General features: G+C 41.4%; 1 protein-coding gene and 1 long non-coding RNA gene across 17 annotated transcripts in view; one reads left to right on the top strand and one right to left on the bottom strand.

Moving 5' to 3' along the window:
• The window catches only part of CEP112 (centrosomal protein 112), a 417,919-nt gene that overhangs the window by 324,404 nt on the left and 74,876 nt on the right, over positions 1 to 18,639 (top strand). For all 16 annotated transcript variants that reach the window (XR_014820925.1, XM_084983965.1, XM_084983960.1 and 13 more), the window contains one exon: positions 2,260 to 2,409. Coding sequence is in view for 15 of the 16 variants with exons in the window: in XM_084983965.1 (XP_084840091.1) it covers positions 2,260 to 2,409 (150 nt within the window). In the remaining variant the exon portion in view is untranslated. The remainder of the gene's footprint in view (positions 1 to 2,259; positions 2,410 to 18,639) is intronic.
• Positions 11,705 to 15,141, bottom strand: LOC106505401 (uncharacterized). The gene is made up of 3 exons (XR_014820971.1): positions 15,079 to 15,141; positions 13,780 to 14,128; positions 11,705 to 13,680 (listed from the first exon to the last, which is right to left on the bottom strand). It is a non-coding gene; the product is annotated as an uncharacterized LOC106505401 (long non-coding RNA).

The following is an 18,639-nucleotide window of genomic DNA, read 5'->3' as shown; positions in this document are numbered from 1 at the left end:
TTCATTTTCTATGCAAAAGCAAGCAAGTTCTCCTCAGTACATCCTGGTCTTTGCTTGTCGTTCCTTCCAAACGTTCCTTCGTTTATTTCTTTTTGATGTACTCTTATCATAAATCTTCTGCAAAGAAGAAATTCAGGTCTCGTGTCCTTGCGGTCATTTGAAGACCCAAATATTTTTATCTTCAGTCTTGGTCAATTAAAAGCTAATCTAAATCTTAACTGTTTTTGAAAGACACGAAATCACTTTGTGCTTTTAAAATCCATCATGTGATTGTGGTGGTAGATACGAATCTATGCGTGTGATAAGATTGCATAGCACTAAACACACACACACACACACACACACACACACACACACACACACACACACACACACACACACACACACTGAACACATTGCAAAGTTAAACTCATCACTTCCACCACATTCAGTTTACTCAACTTGAAACACTGCAATAGTCATTGAAATTGTGAGTTATTTTTACTATCTGGCCCCATGTTCTTATAAAATATTAATCTTAAGTTTCATGTTGGGCCAAGGAAATCTGGCTCTTTCTTATCTCTGGCTCCTCTTGCCCTGTGACTGTGAGTGAGCTGATTATTCTGTGCCTCAGTTTTTGACATTTACTCTAAGAATTTAACCTTCTCTGTTTCATAGAAGTGATATGAGAATGAACTGAATTGATGCCAGAATGGAAACATTTAATCAAAATTCAGAAAACAGAGAAAACATCTTCATTCTCAGTAAACGAATTCCTCTACTCATAGCAGAAGGTTCAAGTTTGCATTTAAAAATATTGATATTTTGTCATTTATTTCAAATTGTCTTAATATTTGATTGTTTACAAATTCTAAGTGTCAAATTGTTACTGAGTTTGTATTTTAAAGTATTAAGATATTTTGTCATTTATTTCACATTTGCCTTAATATTTGATTATTCACAAACTCTAAGTATTAAACTTTGTTACAGTGAGTTTGCTCACTTGTTTCAAAGCGTAAGTGGTCCATTTTGGGGGAAATGTGCTCTTCATGCCGGTACTAACAGCTAGTATTTCTATAGGCCTTGACATCAGGACGACTCCAGACAGTTTCTGTTTATTACTTTATAACTCTGTAATCTAGTTTCGTCATCAAATAATCATTGGAAAACTGAGCTTCAAGGAAAACATCGTACTAACTTGCCCAGGGTTTCTTAACAACCGGCCGTCCCCCTGTAGAACCAACAGCACTGCGTTCTAGCCCAGGATGAAGATCGCCCTTTTATTCGAAGAAACAACCATTTCCTGCTTTTAAAAGGTCGACACTATTGAATTTGAAAGGAAATGGATACATCCAAACCAAAGGAAGAGCCGTGCTCCCAGTAAACCCACTAACTAAAAAGGTCATCAGAGTTACTTTGAGAACTTGGAGGGAGCCCAGTCATGGGGAGAACCAACTCGCAGACGTAGGGAATACTGCAAGAGTCTCTGAAGTGACTGGTTTGAGCCAAAAATCAAAAAGTTTATGATCCGTTAGGAAGAAAGCAGCCTATGGGGAACTACATCATGATAAACTTCCCTTCAATACCGTAACCTTGTCTAAAAGAAAGACACATCCTAGGTAGTTAAGAGGAGCCAACCAGTACAACAGTCAGTCTGTCTACACAGTTCAGATTCTCCCTGTCTCCTGGTTGGATGTCGATTTCAGCAGTTGGACCTCTTTCTGTGCCTCTGTTTCTCCATTTAGAAGAGCTGGGCAATGATAACGCTTTCTCCCAGGAGTAAATGACAGAGGGACTCAAGTTCTTAGCACAATGCGCAAGCATTAGTAAACACTCCAAAATCATTCTGTAGAATTAGGTAACTGTGAAGAATGAACCCTGTTCATGATTTTCATTGCTTGTTAGAGTTCAAAGTATCATGAAAGGCAGAATAGCTTTTTTCACTCTAATAAGTGTGTTTCTCAGTAACATAAACTCTGACACATTTCATATTTTTGAGATCACAGATGTTCCTTCCTCTGATGAGCAAATACTGTGGAATGTTATAGTGGGAAAGGCTTCCAAGTGTATTTGGTTCAGCAGTTGTTCACCATTCACAGTTTTATTATAGTCTTTTATTGAGTGGAATTTCATGCATTAGAGTGTGTGATACGTTAATTGAAAATATTTAGTTTGTGGACCAGTTTTGCCACATCCCTTCTCTCGTTAAGCATAAATACATATAAAATAGATGCATCTTGCTGAAGAATTTGCAGTTATAGCATGCTGTTTTCATTTTAGATCATAGCAGAACTTCAGACAACCATTTCCTCCCTGAAAGAGGAGAACAGCCGGCAGCAGCTTGCTGCAGAAAGGCGGCTCCAGGATGTTATACAGAAGTTTGAAGATGAGAAGAAGCAGCTGATTAGAGATAATGACCGAGCAATCAAGGTAATCTGAAGACTTCAGTAACCAGTGGTACCAGCTGCTTTAATGTAATTAAAAGGAGGGCTGAAATCCCAGCAGTGGGCAGATGAATGCAGGTATCTGGCTTGTTCACACAGCCTGCAGTAATTCCATTCACTGGACTCCCTACCTTTGATGTATCCAGTGACTCAGGCTGGCTTCCCTCGAAAAGATCACATGCCAGCATAAAAAGTCATTTTTGGCAAGCCCAGTCCATTCACATTGAACAAATATTTGAAAACTACCCTGTCCTTTCTCCTGAGAACCACTTTGGAACTGTCTCTTGAAATTAGAATGACTGTTTTAGCCCAGTACTGCTGGCTAATAAATTCAGAAGTCAGCTTCCAATTTACATTCTATTCTTTGCCCACATCCTTTCATTATGTATTCGCATAATGAGAAATAACCTGTTTGAGGTTTGGAATGCCAACCATTTGATGTGCTTTGACATAGTACAGGAGAGATGTGTTGCTGCTGAGAACCTAGGTTGTTTCCAAATGGCTTCAGAGAATCACACCTTTCATAGCAACAGAAAATTCTCCAGCCCCCCAATTCTTTGGGTGATAGGCAGTTAGATCTCTAAGTAGTTTTTTCTTGGCTTCATAGCAGTGAATATTATTGTAAGTGTCTACATCATGCTGTGTTTTATCTGTGAGGATAAGCATCTGGAAACCTTTATAAATAAGATTTAAAAGAGAACAAAACTTTTTTTAAAGAATCCCCAGCAAAAGATTATTTTTCAGTGATTTTGCTTTGTTACAACAATGCTTGAAGCATGTCGAGTAATCACACAAAGCAAAGACAAATAAAAGAAGCATTTGGGTTTTATCACTGCCTTTTTCTGCCTTATCTCCCCATTTTTCTTTTCTCTAGCCTATTGTAAGCCATCTGAGTAATTTAGGAAAAAGTCAATGTTAATGTAAGTTGCTTTTCATATATACATTTTAAGCCTGGACAACACTGAATGGAATAAAAAAACTTAAGATATGGACAAAACCTTGGAGGCCATTCCTTCCAGCCTCCTCACTTTAGAGGTGAGGATTTATTTTGTTATTAATGACATTTTCCCTATTTTTTTCCGTCTTTGAGTTTTTTCTCCCCTCTACATGTGATGAGACCAAAAAAGACGTTTTCTTTCTATATCCTAGTAATTTAAAAAAATCTTTGCAACTCTTTTCATTTATAAATGGAGAGCAGGTACTCATTGATCTGAATAACTGCTTGGCTTTGCATCGTCTGAGTTGACTGCTTCGTTTAAATTCTTTTGTTACATGAAAATTTCATTTTAAGTGAATTTCTTCGCCACTTGATATCTGACTACCAAGTGGTAGGTAATTTCCAAGTTTCAAATAATTGAATCCCAATGTGTGCAAAAAGGAAAACATTAGTTTATTCCATAACAACATAGTTTCTAGTATTGTTTCTTAAAGATTAAAAAAAAAAAAAAACCTTGAAAGAAATGTAATTAGTGTAAGTGCCTATTTTTTTGCAGTTTTTATTTTATTTTATTTTTTATTGTGTTAATTGCTTTATATATATTTTTTATCATTTATTCATATATATTTTTTCTACTGTACAGCATGGTGACCCAGTTACACTTACATGTATACATTCTTTTTTCTCACATTACATGTTCCATCATAAGTGCCTAGACAGAGTTCCCAGTGCTATACAGCGGGATCCCATTGCTAATCCATCCCGAAAGCAACATTCTGCATCTGTTTACCCCAAGCTCCCAGTCCCTCCCCACTCCCTCCCCTTCCCCTTTGGCAACCACAAGTCTATTCTCCAAGTCCATGATTTTCTTTTCTGTGGAAAGGTTCCTTTGTGCCATATATTAGATTCCAGATATAAGTGATATCATATGGTATTTGTCTTTCTCTTTCTGATTTACTTCACTCAGGATGAGAGTCTCTAGTTCCATCCATGTTGCTGCAAATGGAATTATTTTGTTCTTTTTATGGCTGAGTAGTATTCCATTTTGTATATATATCACATCTTCCTAATCTAGTCATCTTTCAGTGGATATTTGGGTTGATTCCATGTCTTGGCTGTTGTGAATAGTGCAGCATGCAGGTGCATGTGTCTTTTTTAAGGAGAGTTTTGTCTGGATATATGCCCAAGAGTGGGACTGCTGGGTCATATGGTAGTTCTGTATATAGTTTTCTAAGATAAAAGCAAAAATAAACCAATGGGACCTAATCAAACTGACAGGCTTTTGCACAGCAAAGGAAACCAAAAAGAAAACAAAAAGACAACTTACAGAATGGGAGAAAATAGTTTCAAATGATGCAACAGACAAGGGCCTAATCTCTAAAATATACAAACAACTTCTACAACTCAATAGCAAAAAAGCCAACAACCCAACTGAAAGATGGGCAAAGGACCTGAATAGACATTTCTCCAAAGAAGATACACAGATGGCCAACAAGCACTTGAAAAAATGCTCAACATCACTGATTATTAGAGAAATGCAAATCAAAACTACCATGAGATACCACCTCACACCAGTCAGAATGGCCATCATTAATAAGTCCACAAATAAATGCTGGAGGGGGTATGGAGAAAAGGGAACCCTCCTGCACTGTTGGTGGGAATGTAAGCTGGTACAACCACTATGGAGAACAGTATGGAGGTACCTCCGAAATCTATACATCGAACTACCATATGACCAAGCAGTCCCACTTTTTGCAGTTTTAATCCATTTACCTATTAAAAGGTAAATGGTGATCCTAATTTCCAACAAAATGTCAAATTATGAAGACGAGTTGAAGTTAAAAGATGGCAGTATGTGTGTGTATATAAAACTGTAGATATAGAGACCTAATTATGATGTCCAAACATAGGTACTATAGGTACCTGAACCTAATTAAAATTATGATGTGGATAAGATACAGTTGAGTTTTGACTCACTCACTTAGATTATATGTAAAGTGAATTATCTTTTGGGGGGGGGACCTAACCTATGTAAAATAGTTAATTTATTAGCACTCATTGCCTTGCTTTTTTTAGGCTGTGTCGCAAATAATAATGGAAATGATAGCTGATATTTATTCAACATATGATCTATACCAGGCTCTCTGCCAAACATTTCCATTCATCTCATGTTCCACCATCTCATTTAAGCCTTATAAGTAATCTTTATGAGGAAGGCATTTCTAGTGTCCCCATCTTACAGATGGGAAAACTAAGGCTCTGAGGTTGAGTAACCAGCCCAGGTCAGACTTCTGAATAACTGTCAGAGCCAGCTTCAAGTCCCCACCTTCTGACTTGAAAGCCTCGGCTGTTAACTATTACATGCTAGCCCTGCTCCTACATTCTGTCTGTGAGAGCAAGTCAGTGACCAAGTGCATGAATGAACCTGGATCTCCTCACTCTTAATTTTCTGTCTGCCTGAATGATGATCACATCTGCTAATCATGTTTGAGTGTTTTATACATACAGATACGTGGATAGATACGGATACTCAGAGAGAGACCCAGTCATCACGAGCCTTGTATTTGGTTTTCTGAAACCAAATTTGTCTGCATATACATTAAAATAGGTCCATGTGGACCTAATATTTTGTAGTATTAGATATGACTATATTTAAATATTAGTTGTAAATAGTGCTGTAAAAAGAGTGTATTCACCCCACTTTCGGGGCTTATGATGAGCTGAGCTCTCCAGCTGGTGTTGGAGAGTGGAGATGGGCAGTAACCTAGCACTCAGTCGGCCAGCGCTTCCCAGAGTGTTCTTGGATAAGCAAACTTTTTGTTAAAGTGAATCTTTAGAGAGAAATTGAGGTATAAAGTAGGTCACTAAAATCCATTTAAAGGACCACCAGTCTTGAGGTAGTGTAACTTGATAAAACACTTATGGAGACTAATTTGGCAATACCTATCATTATTAAATTGCCCAAGATACAAGCCTTTGACCCACTTCCAGAATTTGCCTTAAGTGGCAATTAAAGAGTTGTACCAAACTTTAGCTAGGCAAAAAGATTCTCATTCTCTCACTCATTTATTTATCCTGTAACTGTTCATTGAGCTCCCATTATGAGAAAGGTGCCCACAATACCAGCATTTTCTATCTCCTTTCTATGCTTTATTTTCCACCATAGCACATCAGCTGAAAAACTATGCACTTTTGAAAACAATGTCGGAGAAGGATATTCAGGGATCTTGAAGATGTTCATGAGATAACTGTCAATTAAAATGCAGTTTACAGAACAGTATGTACATATGAGGTCATCTTTGCAAATAAAAGTACATCTAAAGAGGAGTTACCTCGTGGCTCAGCGTGTTAAGAATCTGGCATTGTCACTGCTGTGGCTCTGTTTACAGCTGTGTTATGGATTCAGTCCCTGGCCCAAGAACTTCTGCATGCCATGGGCATGGCCAAAAAAAAAAAAAAAAAAAAAAAAAACCTTGTAAGGACAAAAAAGACTGGAATTATGTATCAGAATTTTACTGGTAGGTATCTCTGAGTGGTGGGATTTGCAGTAATTTTTTCTTTTTATCTTAGCTCTATAGTTTAAAGTATAACTTCACTTTTATAATAAGAAATAATAATTAAAAAAAAACATCGGGTGAAAAATTAAGAGCATCAGCCTCACAGAACCCAGTGGACATAGGGAGTCACATAGCTGAGACTAACAGGAGGCATGTTCCTTGCTGTCTAAGAAACAACAGATGAAGCAAGGTGTCATGGACTGGAATTCCTGAAGTATAAGAAAAGGTATAGAAACAAACGCATTCACACTAGTAGATCTTTTATACTGTAGTATATACCCTGTCTTGAGAGCCAAAAAATCTTGATCGCTTATTTACCGCTTTAATTCACTCCTTACCTTCAAAGTCAAGCTTCTAAAAAGAGCTGTCTCTACTGCATAACAAATCACCCCTTAACTTAGTGGTTTAAAGCAGCTATGTCATATGCCTGTAATTCTCTGGATCAAGGATGTGGGCAGAGTTGGACTAGGTGGTTCTTCTGCTCAGTGTGTAGCGTTGGCAGGGGGACGCATTCACTTACCTTCCCCAGGAGGCTTGGCTGGGGCTGCAGCATCCAGGAGGGCTCTAGCTCCTGTCCACGTGGCCTCGTTCTCTGGGTAGTCAGACTTTTTACATGGAAGCTAGTGTCTAAGAGGGGGGTTCAAATAGGCAAAGGCAGACCTGCACTTCCCTCAAGGCCACTGCAGAAAGATTGGCAGTGGCACTTTTACCACATTCTGCTGCTCAAGGCAGGTCCCAGAGCCAGCCCAGAGTCAAGCCGAGGGGAAGTGGTCACCACCTCGCAGGGGGGAGTGGAAGAGAGGGCCGTCTTAAGTCCTCCGCAGTGGTCTCTACCAAGTGTCCGGTTCCCATCTCCCCATATTCCTCACCAGAACACAATAGTACGAGGAAAAATCTATGTCTATACTCCTACTACCCAGAATTAACACTGATAATTAACACCGTGGCATATTTTTAAGAAAAATCTACTCTGTTGTCTTTGTAGAGATGGATAATGGCATATGCTCATACATAATTCAAAATGCAGGGGAACAGAAAGGTAAAAATATGTAAAATTACCACAGATTTCACCACCCAGAAATAATCCTCCTAGCACCGAGGTGAACATCAGATATCCTACTACATATGAGGAGGAAAGCGGAGGAAAGCCAAATAGCCTGATAGGATGGGTTGATACACTAGACTCTGTCTTTTTGTTAGTTTTAGAAAAATCTCAAGTTAATTTTCCTGAAGTTCAGCAGAGGAAAGAAATTAGCGTAAAACAGGAAGAATCAATTTATTAAACTTTGGAACAGAGTTTGATTCGGGGCTGAAACGTGAGTGCATTGGTTCACTCACACTTCCTGCCATCCCTCCTCCTTGCCTCCTGCTGCCTAGGGTTGTGTTCTTTCTTTCCACTGTCCAGATTTGTGGAGTACCCAGTGCGTCTCTGACCCTGAGCTTTAGTTTAATGCTCATGCTATCCTTAACCGATGTGGTGCTTACCACCAGGCCTTTCATTACCACAGTCTTCTACCCTCCATTCCCGACGTTTTCGCTCTGATGCGGTTCTCAATTGGCTGGATCATACCATAGACTCATGGTACTATCTTCCCTGAATTTTTCCATGTTTAAGAGTGTCTGCCAGTTAACCTTTGCGTTTTGAGTGACATGGGCACTGTATTCTTGTTCACACTTTTTCCTCTGAGAACTGAAACATTACTCATTGAATACTGCTGTGGAAAAGGCTGGGCAAGATTTGAGTCTTCCTCCAGGTCAAGGATTTGCTTTTCTGAAGGATTCCTCAAGAAGTCTTTTTCTTTATCGTGTCAGTTTGATAGAGCCACCAGAATAAATTCTGTAATTAACCAGGATCCCTCCGAAGGTCAAACATCGAAGAGCAGATGTTCCTGAAACACAGTGCATCTCCCTCTGTCAATAACACCGATTTGTCCTATCTCTGCATTTTCTAGAACCTGAAGAAGGGGAGGGAGGAGCTAGAGTAAGGGGGATGTGCAGTCTGGTTGGGCTGACTGTTCTTCCTGTTTCTGAGTTCACACTGCCTGAAAGGGAGAAGCATCTTATAATCCTTTGGGGTTTGGGTTATCCCAGTTTGGTGTGTATTCCTGAAGTCCTAATGCTTTCACTTCCCACAGACAGCCTTGATTTTTAGCTGTTTTTCCAACACATCCATCATACAGTCAGAAGAAGAAAAGGCTGAGGTTAGTCACACAGTTTTCGTCTCTTCAAATTTGGTAATAGTAAGGGGAATTCTCTGGATTTTGTTAGCTCGAAACAGATTAATGATTTCAGGGTCATAGACGGATTTTAAAGTTGAGTCGCTGAAACGCTCCAGGTATCTTCCTTGACAACAAGCCTGTAAGGGTTTTTCGTATTATACCCTATTTCAGTGCCTTAGTGCTTTTCTGTTGGGTTGGGAGAGGGAAATTCAATCTACTATCTGTTCTTAGAAGCCTCTTTGGCTCCTTTATAACATTTAACAGAGAACTGTGTTAGTCAGGTGTTTGTACAATGCTGTATAACAAACAGCTCCCCCAAACTTAGTGAACTTGTAATAACAATTTTTTTTTCTCGAAATATATCTGTGGGTCATTAGTGTGGTTTGGATTTAGGCTGTAGCTGGGTTTAGCTCCAGGCTTTACCTTGGGTTCAGGCCTGTTCTCCTCGTCTGCAAAATCTCTTTGGACTAGTGGTTGCCTGGGGTATCATCCTTATGGTGAATTACAGGAGGGCAAAAAGGTGAACAGGAAAAAAAATCCCTGCAGCCTCAGCTTCATTTCCGTCCACATCCATGAGGCAGGGAAATTATATACCCATGAACAGCAATGAACAGTGACTTAATCTGCCATCTAAACAGTCCCTAAAAATTCCAGTTAGTTGCATGGTAGCGCTTTCCCAGTTCATCTGCCATGTTCTGAAAACCTCTTTCCCGTTCCCTGATTCCCCTTCCTCTTTTTAACACTCAAATCTTGGTAGTAAGCAAAACCCCTTCTGTTTTCTTTTCTTTCTTCTTTTTAAAAACTAGACCACTGGTTTATTCTAAGCAGTACAACCAGATGTAAATGACGCGTAGTCGAGGTGTTGGGCGGCAGGGGCCGGGAGCTCCCAAACCCTCCCCCAGCCCGCCTGTCTCCCGGAACCTCCCCTGTTCTCCAGCCTCTTCTGTTTTCTTTGTTTGCACTGTCCCTGGACAATCCCAGCCCCTCACGGAAGCTTCCATTCAAATGAATTTGGAATCCTCACCTCCACCCCGAAGTTTTCTGAGCTCTCAATCACGTCTCTCACTGCTGTTGCACATTTTCACTTGGATGGCTCTCAGGCTGCTCAGACTAGAGAGATGGTAAACTGGCTGTAGGGAGCTCCCGCTCTTCTCTGACCGCTAAACCCGTTCTTCTTGTATTGATTATGAGAGTTAACGTGCCACCGTCATCCACTCCATCACTCAAGTCAGATTCTGGAAGTCTCCTGGAATGAATTCTTTCCCTCCTTTATCTCCCCGAGGTCAGTCCCTAGAAGTAATGTCTAAATACTTCCATGTGTGTACCTCATCCCCCAACCACTAGTTCTTACCTTCTTTGTCAGAGCTTCATATTTTTGACCTTGCCTGTTACAGGCCCTTTTTTGTAGAATCACTGCCAATAGCTTGACCCTCTCAGATATATCCCTCGAACTGTCGATAAAGTGACCTTTCTGAAACACACGTACGAGATGTGGTTTGCTTCTTAAAATTCAGCAGTGGCTTTTCATTGCCTATAGAATGAAGTCTCTACTTGTCAGCGCAGCGTATGAAACACAACACAGTCTAAACCAGTGGTTCTCAAGGTGGTATCCTCAGACCCCCTTAGCTCCCTGAGACCTTTTCAGGGACTCCGCTAGGACAAAACTATTTTCATAATAAGACATTAGTTGACTTTTTCACTGTGTTCACACTTGCACTGATATCATGAAAATCCACAGAGGATACAAATGGTGGTATTTTAGCAGGAAACATATCATTGACCCTGAACTGCTATGGGCAGTCATTACTTTCTTCATTACCACATGTTTGTGCTTTAAAATAAAAGTGAAATGGAGTTCCCGCTGTGGCACAGTGGATTGAGGATCCTGCATTGCCACAGCTGTGCTGTAGGTCAGAGCTGCAGCTCAGATTCGATCCCTGGCCCCTGGAACTTCCATATACCACGGGTGTGGCCAAAAAAGAAAAAGAAAACTGGAACAATAAATAGTATTAATTTTATTAAATCTCAATCCTTGGGAGTACATACATCTTTTTACTATCCATCAGAAGTACACTTAAAGCACTGGTGCTGCACAATGAAGCAGTGTGGTTGTGTCAAGGAAAAGCCATTCTGCATTTGCTTGAGTGTGAGCTGAGCTCCAGTCACTTGGAAAGAAGGATTGACAGGCTAACTACGTGTCTTCCGGTTTGACTGTCTGGCAGAGATTCTCTTGAAAGTGAAGGAAGTAAGCCTGACACTTCAAGGACAACAACCGACTGAGTTGTTGCTAACAATAAAACTTGAGCTTTCAAGCAAAAATCAGGAATTTGGAAAATTCATACCCTCGCTGTAAGCTTGACAGCTTGCTAGCACTTAAAGACTTTTCTGATCGGTGATATTCCTAATGATGTGCATGGGAAGAAACAGGGAAGAATTAATGAAGCGTATCAACATTTGGAAGATTTTTGTAACTCACCGAACCAGTGTTTTCCAAACGACCAACACCTGGATGTTGCAAAATCAGGCATAGGTGAAAGATCCATTCAAAATACAAAACAAACTAAACAATTTTTCTTTTTTTTTTTTCTTTTCTAGGCCCACACCCTCGGCATGTGGAGGTTCCCAGGCTAGGGGTCTAATCAGAGCTACAGCTGCCAGCCTACACCACAGCCACAGCAACACAGGATCCGAAACACGTCTGTGACCTACACCACAGCTCATGGCAGCACCAGATCCTTAACCCACTAAGCAGGGCCAGGGATCGAACCCGAAACTTCATGGTTCCTTGTTGGATTCGTTAACCACTGAGCCACAACGGGAACTATGACTAACGAATTTTAATGTAACATTAAAATAGCATATGAAGGTGTAGAGTTTCCGATTCTGCATTGCAACTTTTTAAAGAAACTGCTACTTGCTAATTTTTGCTGTAGTCACTAGGAATATCCACAGTCACCTGAAAAGGTTTCTAAAAGACCCCTCCCTCTCCAGCTGCTTATCTGTGTGACACTGGATTGTTTTCTTATACTTCAACCAAAGCAACACATTGCAAGACATGGAATGCAGAAGCAGGTATGAGAATCTAGCTGCCTTCTGTTAAGCCAGGCAGTAAAAAGTTTTGCAAAACTATGAAATACTTCTCGCTATTTTTCTTTTTTTTGCTTTGAAAAGAAGTTTATTTTTTATTTAAAAAGCATATTTATGTCACACATAATGGGTTTCTGTTATTTTTAATGAGTTAATAAGTATTTTAATATTTCTTTATTTTAATTTCTAATATGGTGAATACTGATGGAACCTACATAAATAAGACCTTTTTGGGATTCTTTATTGTTAAAGAATAGACCAAAACCTTTGAGAACCACTTGTCTAGATGTTGCCCTTCTCACCACCGTATCAACAGCTCGCCCTCAACCATCACGCTCTCTGGTGACGGCACAGGCTCCCTACATAGAGTCCTTTCCCTTTAAGATTGTGGAGTGTCAGAGAGAAGCTCGTGCCAGCTTTGTTCCTTTATCCAGTGAAGTTTTCGCCACACTGTAATGCCGGTCCCCAAGTTTTTCCTTTATCCAAAACCTTGAGCTTGAGTGTGTTTTGCTGCTCAGGCGCTTCAGGCTCTAGGGAGGTGACATAGAGCTTGTACTTCATCTCCAGGTGGTTCTGGGACAACACGCTGCGCCAGACACAGTGCATAGTGAGACACGCGGATATCCCCCGAAGGGGACAAAGAGAAACTGCAAACACCCTCACGACGTCAGTCAGGACTGTGGCCTCACAAGATAACCACACCCTTCCCGAAATAATCTGTGATTTTAAGAGAGGGTTTTCCCGTTGCAAAGAGGAGATGCTGAGCCTCTGTTTGGATGAATGTCCTTCCAGCAGACTCTAAGCTTCCTGAGAGCAAGCGCTGCCCTCGGAGTTTGGGTCACTGGAAGTTCTAGAAATATGCTGAATAAATGAATGCTGTTATCTCATACATGAAGGCTCTGGAAACCAATCATGTCCCTTCCCTCTCCTGTTAGTTTCTTGACGGCAGCATGCCTGTGAAGGCTTTGCGATGGCGCAGCAGACTGCGAAGCTAACGCCGATCTGCTGGTAACAGGGACTTCGTGGGCAGATTCTAAGAAAACGTCCTCCACCTTGTTTATCCCTCATTTCTGAGCTCAGCAAGGGCCCGTCAGGCGCACACCAAAGCCGAGCTGTCTGTTAGTTAACTCTCTCCACTGGACTCTCAGAAGTTCATTGGGGGGAATTGTTAGAAATAGTTCTGTAGAAAGACGGTGGAACATTCTTCTGGCATCACTGCACCAGCAGGGCCAAGCCCTTTCTTTGAAGCTAGTGTATTGAAAGTTCCTCACTGTGAAGCCAGATGTCCAAGCAGAGATTTCGTATCAAGGAGAAATGTTGTAAAATGTTTGCTTCAGGCATAGAAAAGAGATTTTAAAGCACTGATGCTCCTCTCCCTTGGCCACTGACTGGAGTTCACGAGAAAAGGTCGGCTGCCAGTAGGACATCTAGAAATCTGGTCTGTGTTACCAGAAGAGCTTGAGGGAGGGAAAAAAAGAACATTTCATAAGATTGGGCAATTCTCACTGTGCTAAAAGCTTGCAGGAATCCATTTCCCAAAGAATAAAGTTACAAACCTCATTGTGGGGTTTTAGTAGCATTGAGAAACAGAAAGACGTCGCCGTGCCCAGCATCGAATGGCTTTGTTTGGGACCTGTTCATTATTTAATTCTCGTCTCCCCTGCATACACGTCCTGAGGGCACAGAGGGAAGTGGCCTTCTCTTTGTGCCCTCCTGGATTAGAATTAATAATGCTAAGAATAGAAACGTATTTTCCATCCCACCCAAGAAGGCTCGCCTGCTCCCTCAGAAAGGAAGACAGGCCTTCAGTCGTGGTGGCATAAAGCGTAAGTGCCATTTTCCAGGAAGAATGCTCCGGAAGATAAGCTTGGGATACAGGGAGGCAGTGGGTTCCGACCTTGCTTCCTAGAGCAAGGAGACGAAATAACAGCAAATGAGCAGAGAAGAAACAAACAGTTCTCCCCCCGCCCAAAGTATTTTATCCCATACCTTTCCTCCAGTTCCATTCCCTGGCAAATTTTTGTTTTATTTAAAGACTACTTAAAATTATTTGCTCAGTGGAAAAAAAAAAAAAAAAAAAAACCCTTCAAGCACTATGGAAAATATTTCTAGTCCCTGGAACTTTGCCTTGCATATGCTAAGGACTCAGGTAGAGCTGGATGAGTGAGTGCATGAATGACTGAGGAACTGAACAAATGCAGGTGAAAAAGGATGCTTCTCCACCCATGGTTAGGGAAACATTGCCGGTTGGAAGCCATGAGGTGACATTATATGTGATTACTTTAATTATTTCATGGTCCAAAATATAAATTGCTCTGGTTCATCAGATGTTGAAATATAGCTGCATCATCCAACTTTTGAATATGTTAAAATAATAACTACTTGGAAATATTTTAGTCTTTAGTAATTCTGCACTACATCAGGAATTATTTCAAAGTCAGTGTGATGAACCTAATAAACACTGAAATACATCATCAATACAACTAAAACTGCTGAATGCCTACTATGTATATACTTATGTGCTTACAACCGTAATGGTGTGTATTTACTTAACATGTATATTCAGAAGCACTGGGTTATATAGAATCCGAATTATAAGAAAACTTGATAACTTAATATATTAATTTAGCCACGACAGCTTAATACATTACGTTAATTTTAGTTTTAACGTTTGGTGCTGTGTCCTTTCAAACAGCCGTTTCGCTCTAGCAGAAGCTGACTTTCTGTTTCCCCTGTGACCACCCTCTCTCTCACCACTTATCAACACTGAAGTTCATGCCTCTTCCTTTTAACTGTCGCGATATCATCTCTTGCTTCCCAAGACGTATTCCTGAAGAATTCAACCCCGCACTCACGCCTTCCTGTGCTCCATCCTCCAGCTTCAGCGTTGGTGACAGCATCCCCCAGTTGGTGTGCTGGCACCAACTGAACTGGCTTGAAGGAGCCAATTGTTACATTGTCAGGAATTCTGCCAGCTGGAGTGTGTGCACCATGGAAATCAGGGCACGCTGCTACAGATATTTTTGAGAGCGTGTTATTAAACATTTACCAGCACACTGCTCCACACAGTCCCCCTTCCGCCACTTTCTTGAGGACACTGACTTCCAGCTCTAATCCCCGAGGTCACGATGATGCTCAACCCTCTTCACTCAAGGGCTGTGAGGACACACAGGTGGATAGACAGCACTTCTCTGTGCTTCCTGATGTGCTTGTTAGCTGCTGACCCACCTCCCGCTCTGCTTTTCCTGAGGTGTATGAGTCAGCTCTTCCAGATATGCCTTTAAAGCCCCTTTTCTAATCCCAACGTGATACACAAAGTTTACAAAGTAACCTGCTACCTACTCTCTAAATCGGTGGTGGCTTCCCACTTGCAGTCACCCTCTGACTCTGTGCAGCATTTGACCGTGTTAACCAATGTTTTTCCTTCTAGAACCGGGGTTGGAGAACTGCTCCTGTAAAAGGCCTGGGTAGCAAGAGTCTAGGTTTTGTGACACGGTCCCTGTCACAGTTACTCAGGCCTTGCTGTTGTGGTGTGAAAACAGCCTCAGACAGTGTGTCAACAAGTGGCCGTGTTCTGATAAAACTTTATTTAAGAAGACAGGCGAGGCGCCAGGTGCGGCCACTGGCCGGAGTGTCTAACCCTCGCTCTGGAGCCCCACTCCTCTCCTGGTTTACTTGTCGCCCCTGCTGGTCTCTTCTTCTCCTCGTGGGTGTTCCTCAAGTCCTCGTCCTGGGCTCTGCTTCTCCTTCCCCCTTGCGCGGTGAGCTCATCTCCCCTGGGGCTTCAGCTGCCACTTCAGTAGAGATGCTTCCCAGAAGCCTCAGCCTGATTCCTCGCTGGTCCTATATCTCACATTGCCTGTAAATCATCTTCCTGAGTGGAATGCACCAGTATTTCAAACTCAGTAACCACCACACCGAATTAGCGTGTTTCCTTCCAAACCGGCTCTTCTCTCCAGCCTCTCAGGGCTTCCCCAGTCTTTCTGTTTCCTGTTAGAAACTTTGGTTCATCTTTGTCCTTTCTTTCCTTCATCCCTCTTTATCTCAAGTGTATCACCAGAGCCCTAGAATGTATTTCTTATTCCTCTGATAGGACGCTATTCAGAGCCTTTCTCAACTTGAGATTGATTTAAAACAGCCTCCTCTCAGCCCATGTCCCTGCCAAGGGTCTTTGAGCTCCAGGCCAGCATGAAGGCCTCTGCCAGAGAAATCCAAAATCACTGAGGTCCCTGCCTTACAGAGAGTGCTCAGAAATCAATGGAAAGAAAACTAGCAAGCCAGTGGACCAAATGGACAAAGAGTGGGGACCCAGAATTCACAGACAAAAAGTAAAAGCCAGCAAATGTGGGGGGGGGTGCTTATTCTCCTAATTAAAAAATGTAAATCAAAACTGGCAAGTTTTGACGGGCCTGGCTGCCACTTGATGGGCATAAATTTTAAACCTAAGAAATACCCAATGATGCAGTGATACTGGGCATTTAAATCAGTGCAGCCTATTTGGAGGTGAGTGTGGGGATATCTGCTGCCATTTAAATGCACATGACCTTGGGAACCTCTGATTCCACTGATAGGAATGTGTCCCATGGATATACCTGCAAGGATCTACAATAGCTTTGTATTTGAGCCAAAAGCTAGGGAGGGAGTTCTTGTTGTGGCTCAAGGGTAATAAACCTGACTAGTATCCATGAGGATGTGGGTTCGATCCCTGGCCTTGCTCAGTGGGTTAAGGATCTGGCATTGCCGTGAGCTGTGGCGTAGTTCGAAGTAGTGGCTCGAACCCTGCGTTGCTGTGGCTGTGGTGCAGGCCAGCAGCTATAGCTCCAATTTGACCCCTAGCCTGGGATCTTCCATATGCTGTGAGCTCAGCCTTAAAAAGACAAAGCCAACAAACAAACAAAAAAAGGGAAAAAATAAATTGTGGTACATGCAAACAATAAAATATAATGAGGCCATTTTAAAAGCACGAAATAGATCTCTCTGTGAAAATGAGACAAGATTGCCAATACGTAATAGTAAATGAAAAGAATGCAGAATGTTATGTACATTTAAAATTGCCCAAATGGGCCTCAGAAATGGGTAACTGGTTATTTTGGAGAACTAGAACTTTTTATTTTTCATTTTCTATCTCTTGATGATGATGCTTTCTTACAATGTCATCTTACTAAATTGAATTTAAAGGATCCCTTTTAACGACAAGATCCGTCAGTCTGCCCGATCCAGATTTCTCAGTATTCCTCAGCGTGGACATTTTGTTCTGGCCAAGCTGGTCTCTCTGTCCACAAATCCACGCAGGGCCCGCGTCCCACCTTCACTCAGGTTCTGTACCTTCCTCCGCACCACAGCCCTCAGGCTTGTTGAGTGTTACCGAGGCCCACTGGGGCTCCTGCCTGCCTCCTCCAGAAGGCTTTTCTGCCCTGGGGAATCTTGCATTTTCATGAACTTCTATCTTAATGCTTAGTGATTCTTTGTTTCTGGTTTCTGCACATGGTGCTGGGCACCCAAAAATAAGACTTAGCTGATTTAAAGAATATTATATGCTAAATGTTATGTCTCTTGCTGTATTTTAAGGCAGCTTGAAGCATATCAGCCCCAACCTTGCACCCCCACACAATCTGCAGTTCAATATCTAAGCCTTTGGCTTAGCAGACTCCTCTTTTAAGGTGCAGACATCCTTGATGTGTTAACATATTAACCACTTGAAGTAGTTCATGCTCTAATGTGCAACTGTTTAATCAGAGACTTTCTTCCTAACAATTAGATAAGATCATCTCACTTGAAGGGCCAGGAAGTAGTTAGTATCTAGAGGAAGACGTGGGGACAGGGGAGCTGGAAGGTAGTTTAGGAACCTGGGCAATGGAGCTAGGTGTGTTCAGGGGTCACGGGCAGCCTTGGGGGCAGGCCACGGTGGCCGGGGGAAAATGCTTCATATGTGTTCCTGACTCTATTTTGCATGATCTCAGGTTGACATGCACAGCCTGAGATATAGGTATCCTTTTTAAAAGGAAATGGACTGCATGTGTATATGTATGTGTGGATTTGTGTATGTGTGTATGTACTTTTCACAAAAAGATAGAATGCATGTACATTTGTATATACATGTATTTTCCAACAGTTACACATTCTTAGAAAAAAAAAAGTGAAGCTATGAATAAACATTTGTATTATCATAACTGCTTCTGCATAAATGTGCCTTATAAATCATGGAAAAAATTTAAAATGGGCCTAGCTGATTTTGCTTTACATTTGTATAGTGTTATTTTTAGGGGATTTGTTGCATTACAGAAATATATCATATAGAGAGTTAACTTACAGCCTTACACAGAATTTTGAAGGAACTGAATCAAAAATCAATAAACTGATGAAGACAAACCCAGTTTTTATACATATGTTGTATTTGCCAAACGCATATATATAAT

Source organism: Sus scrofa, chromosome 12 (genome assembly GCF_054392235.1).
Source record: "Sus scrofa isolate SSC_HxYL_T2T_F1_AM1 chromosome 12, Sscrofa_HxYL_maternal_Yorkshire_Landrace_v2.0, whole genome shotgun sequence".
In the NCBI taxonomy this organism is placed as follows: Eukaryota; Metazoa; Chordata; class Mammalia; order Artiodactyla; family Suidae; genus Sus; species Sus scrofa.
The sequence above is the reverse complement of the archived record's forward strand: the minus strand, read 5'-3'. Positions and strand labels throughout refer to the sequence as shown.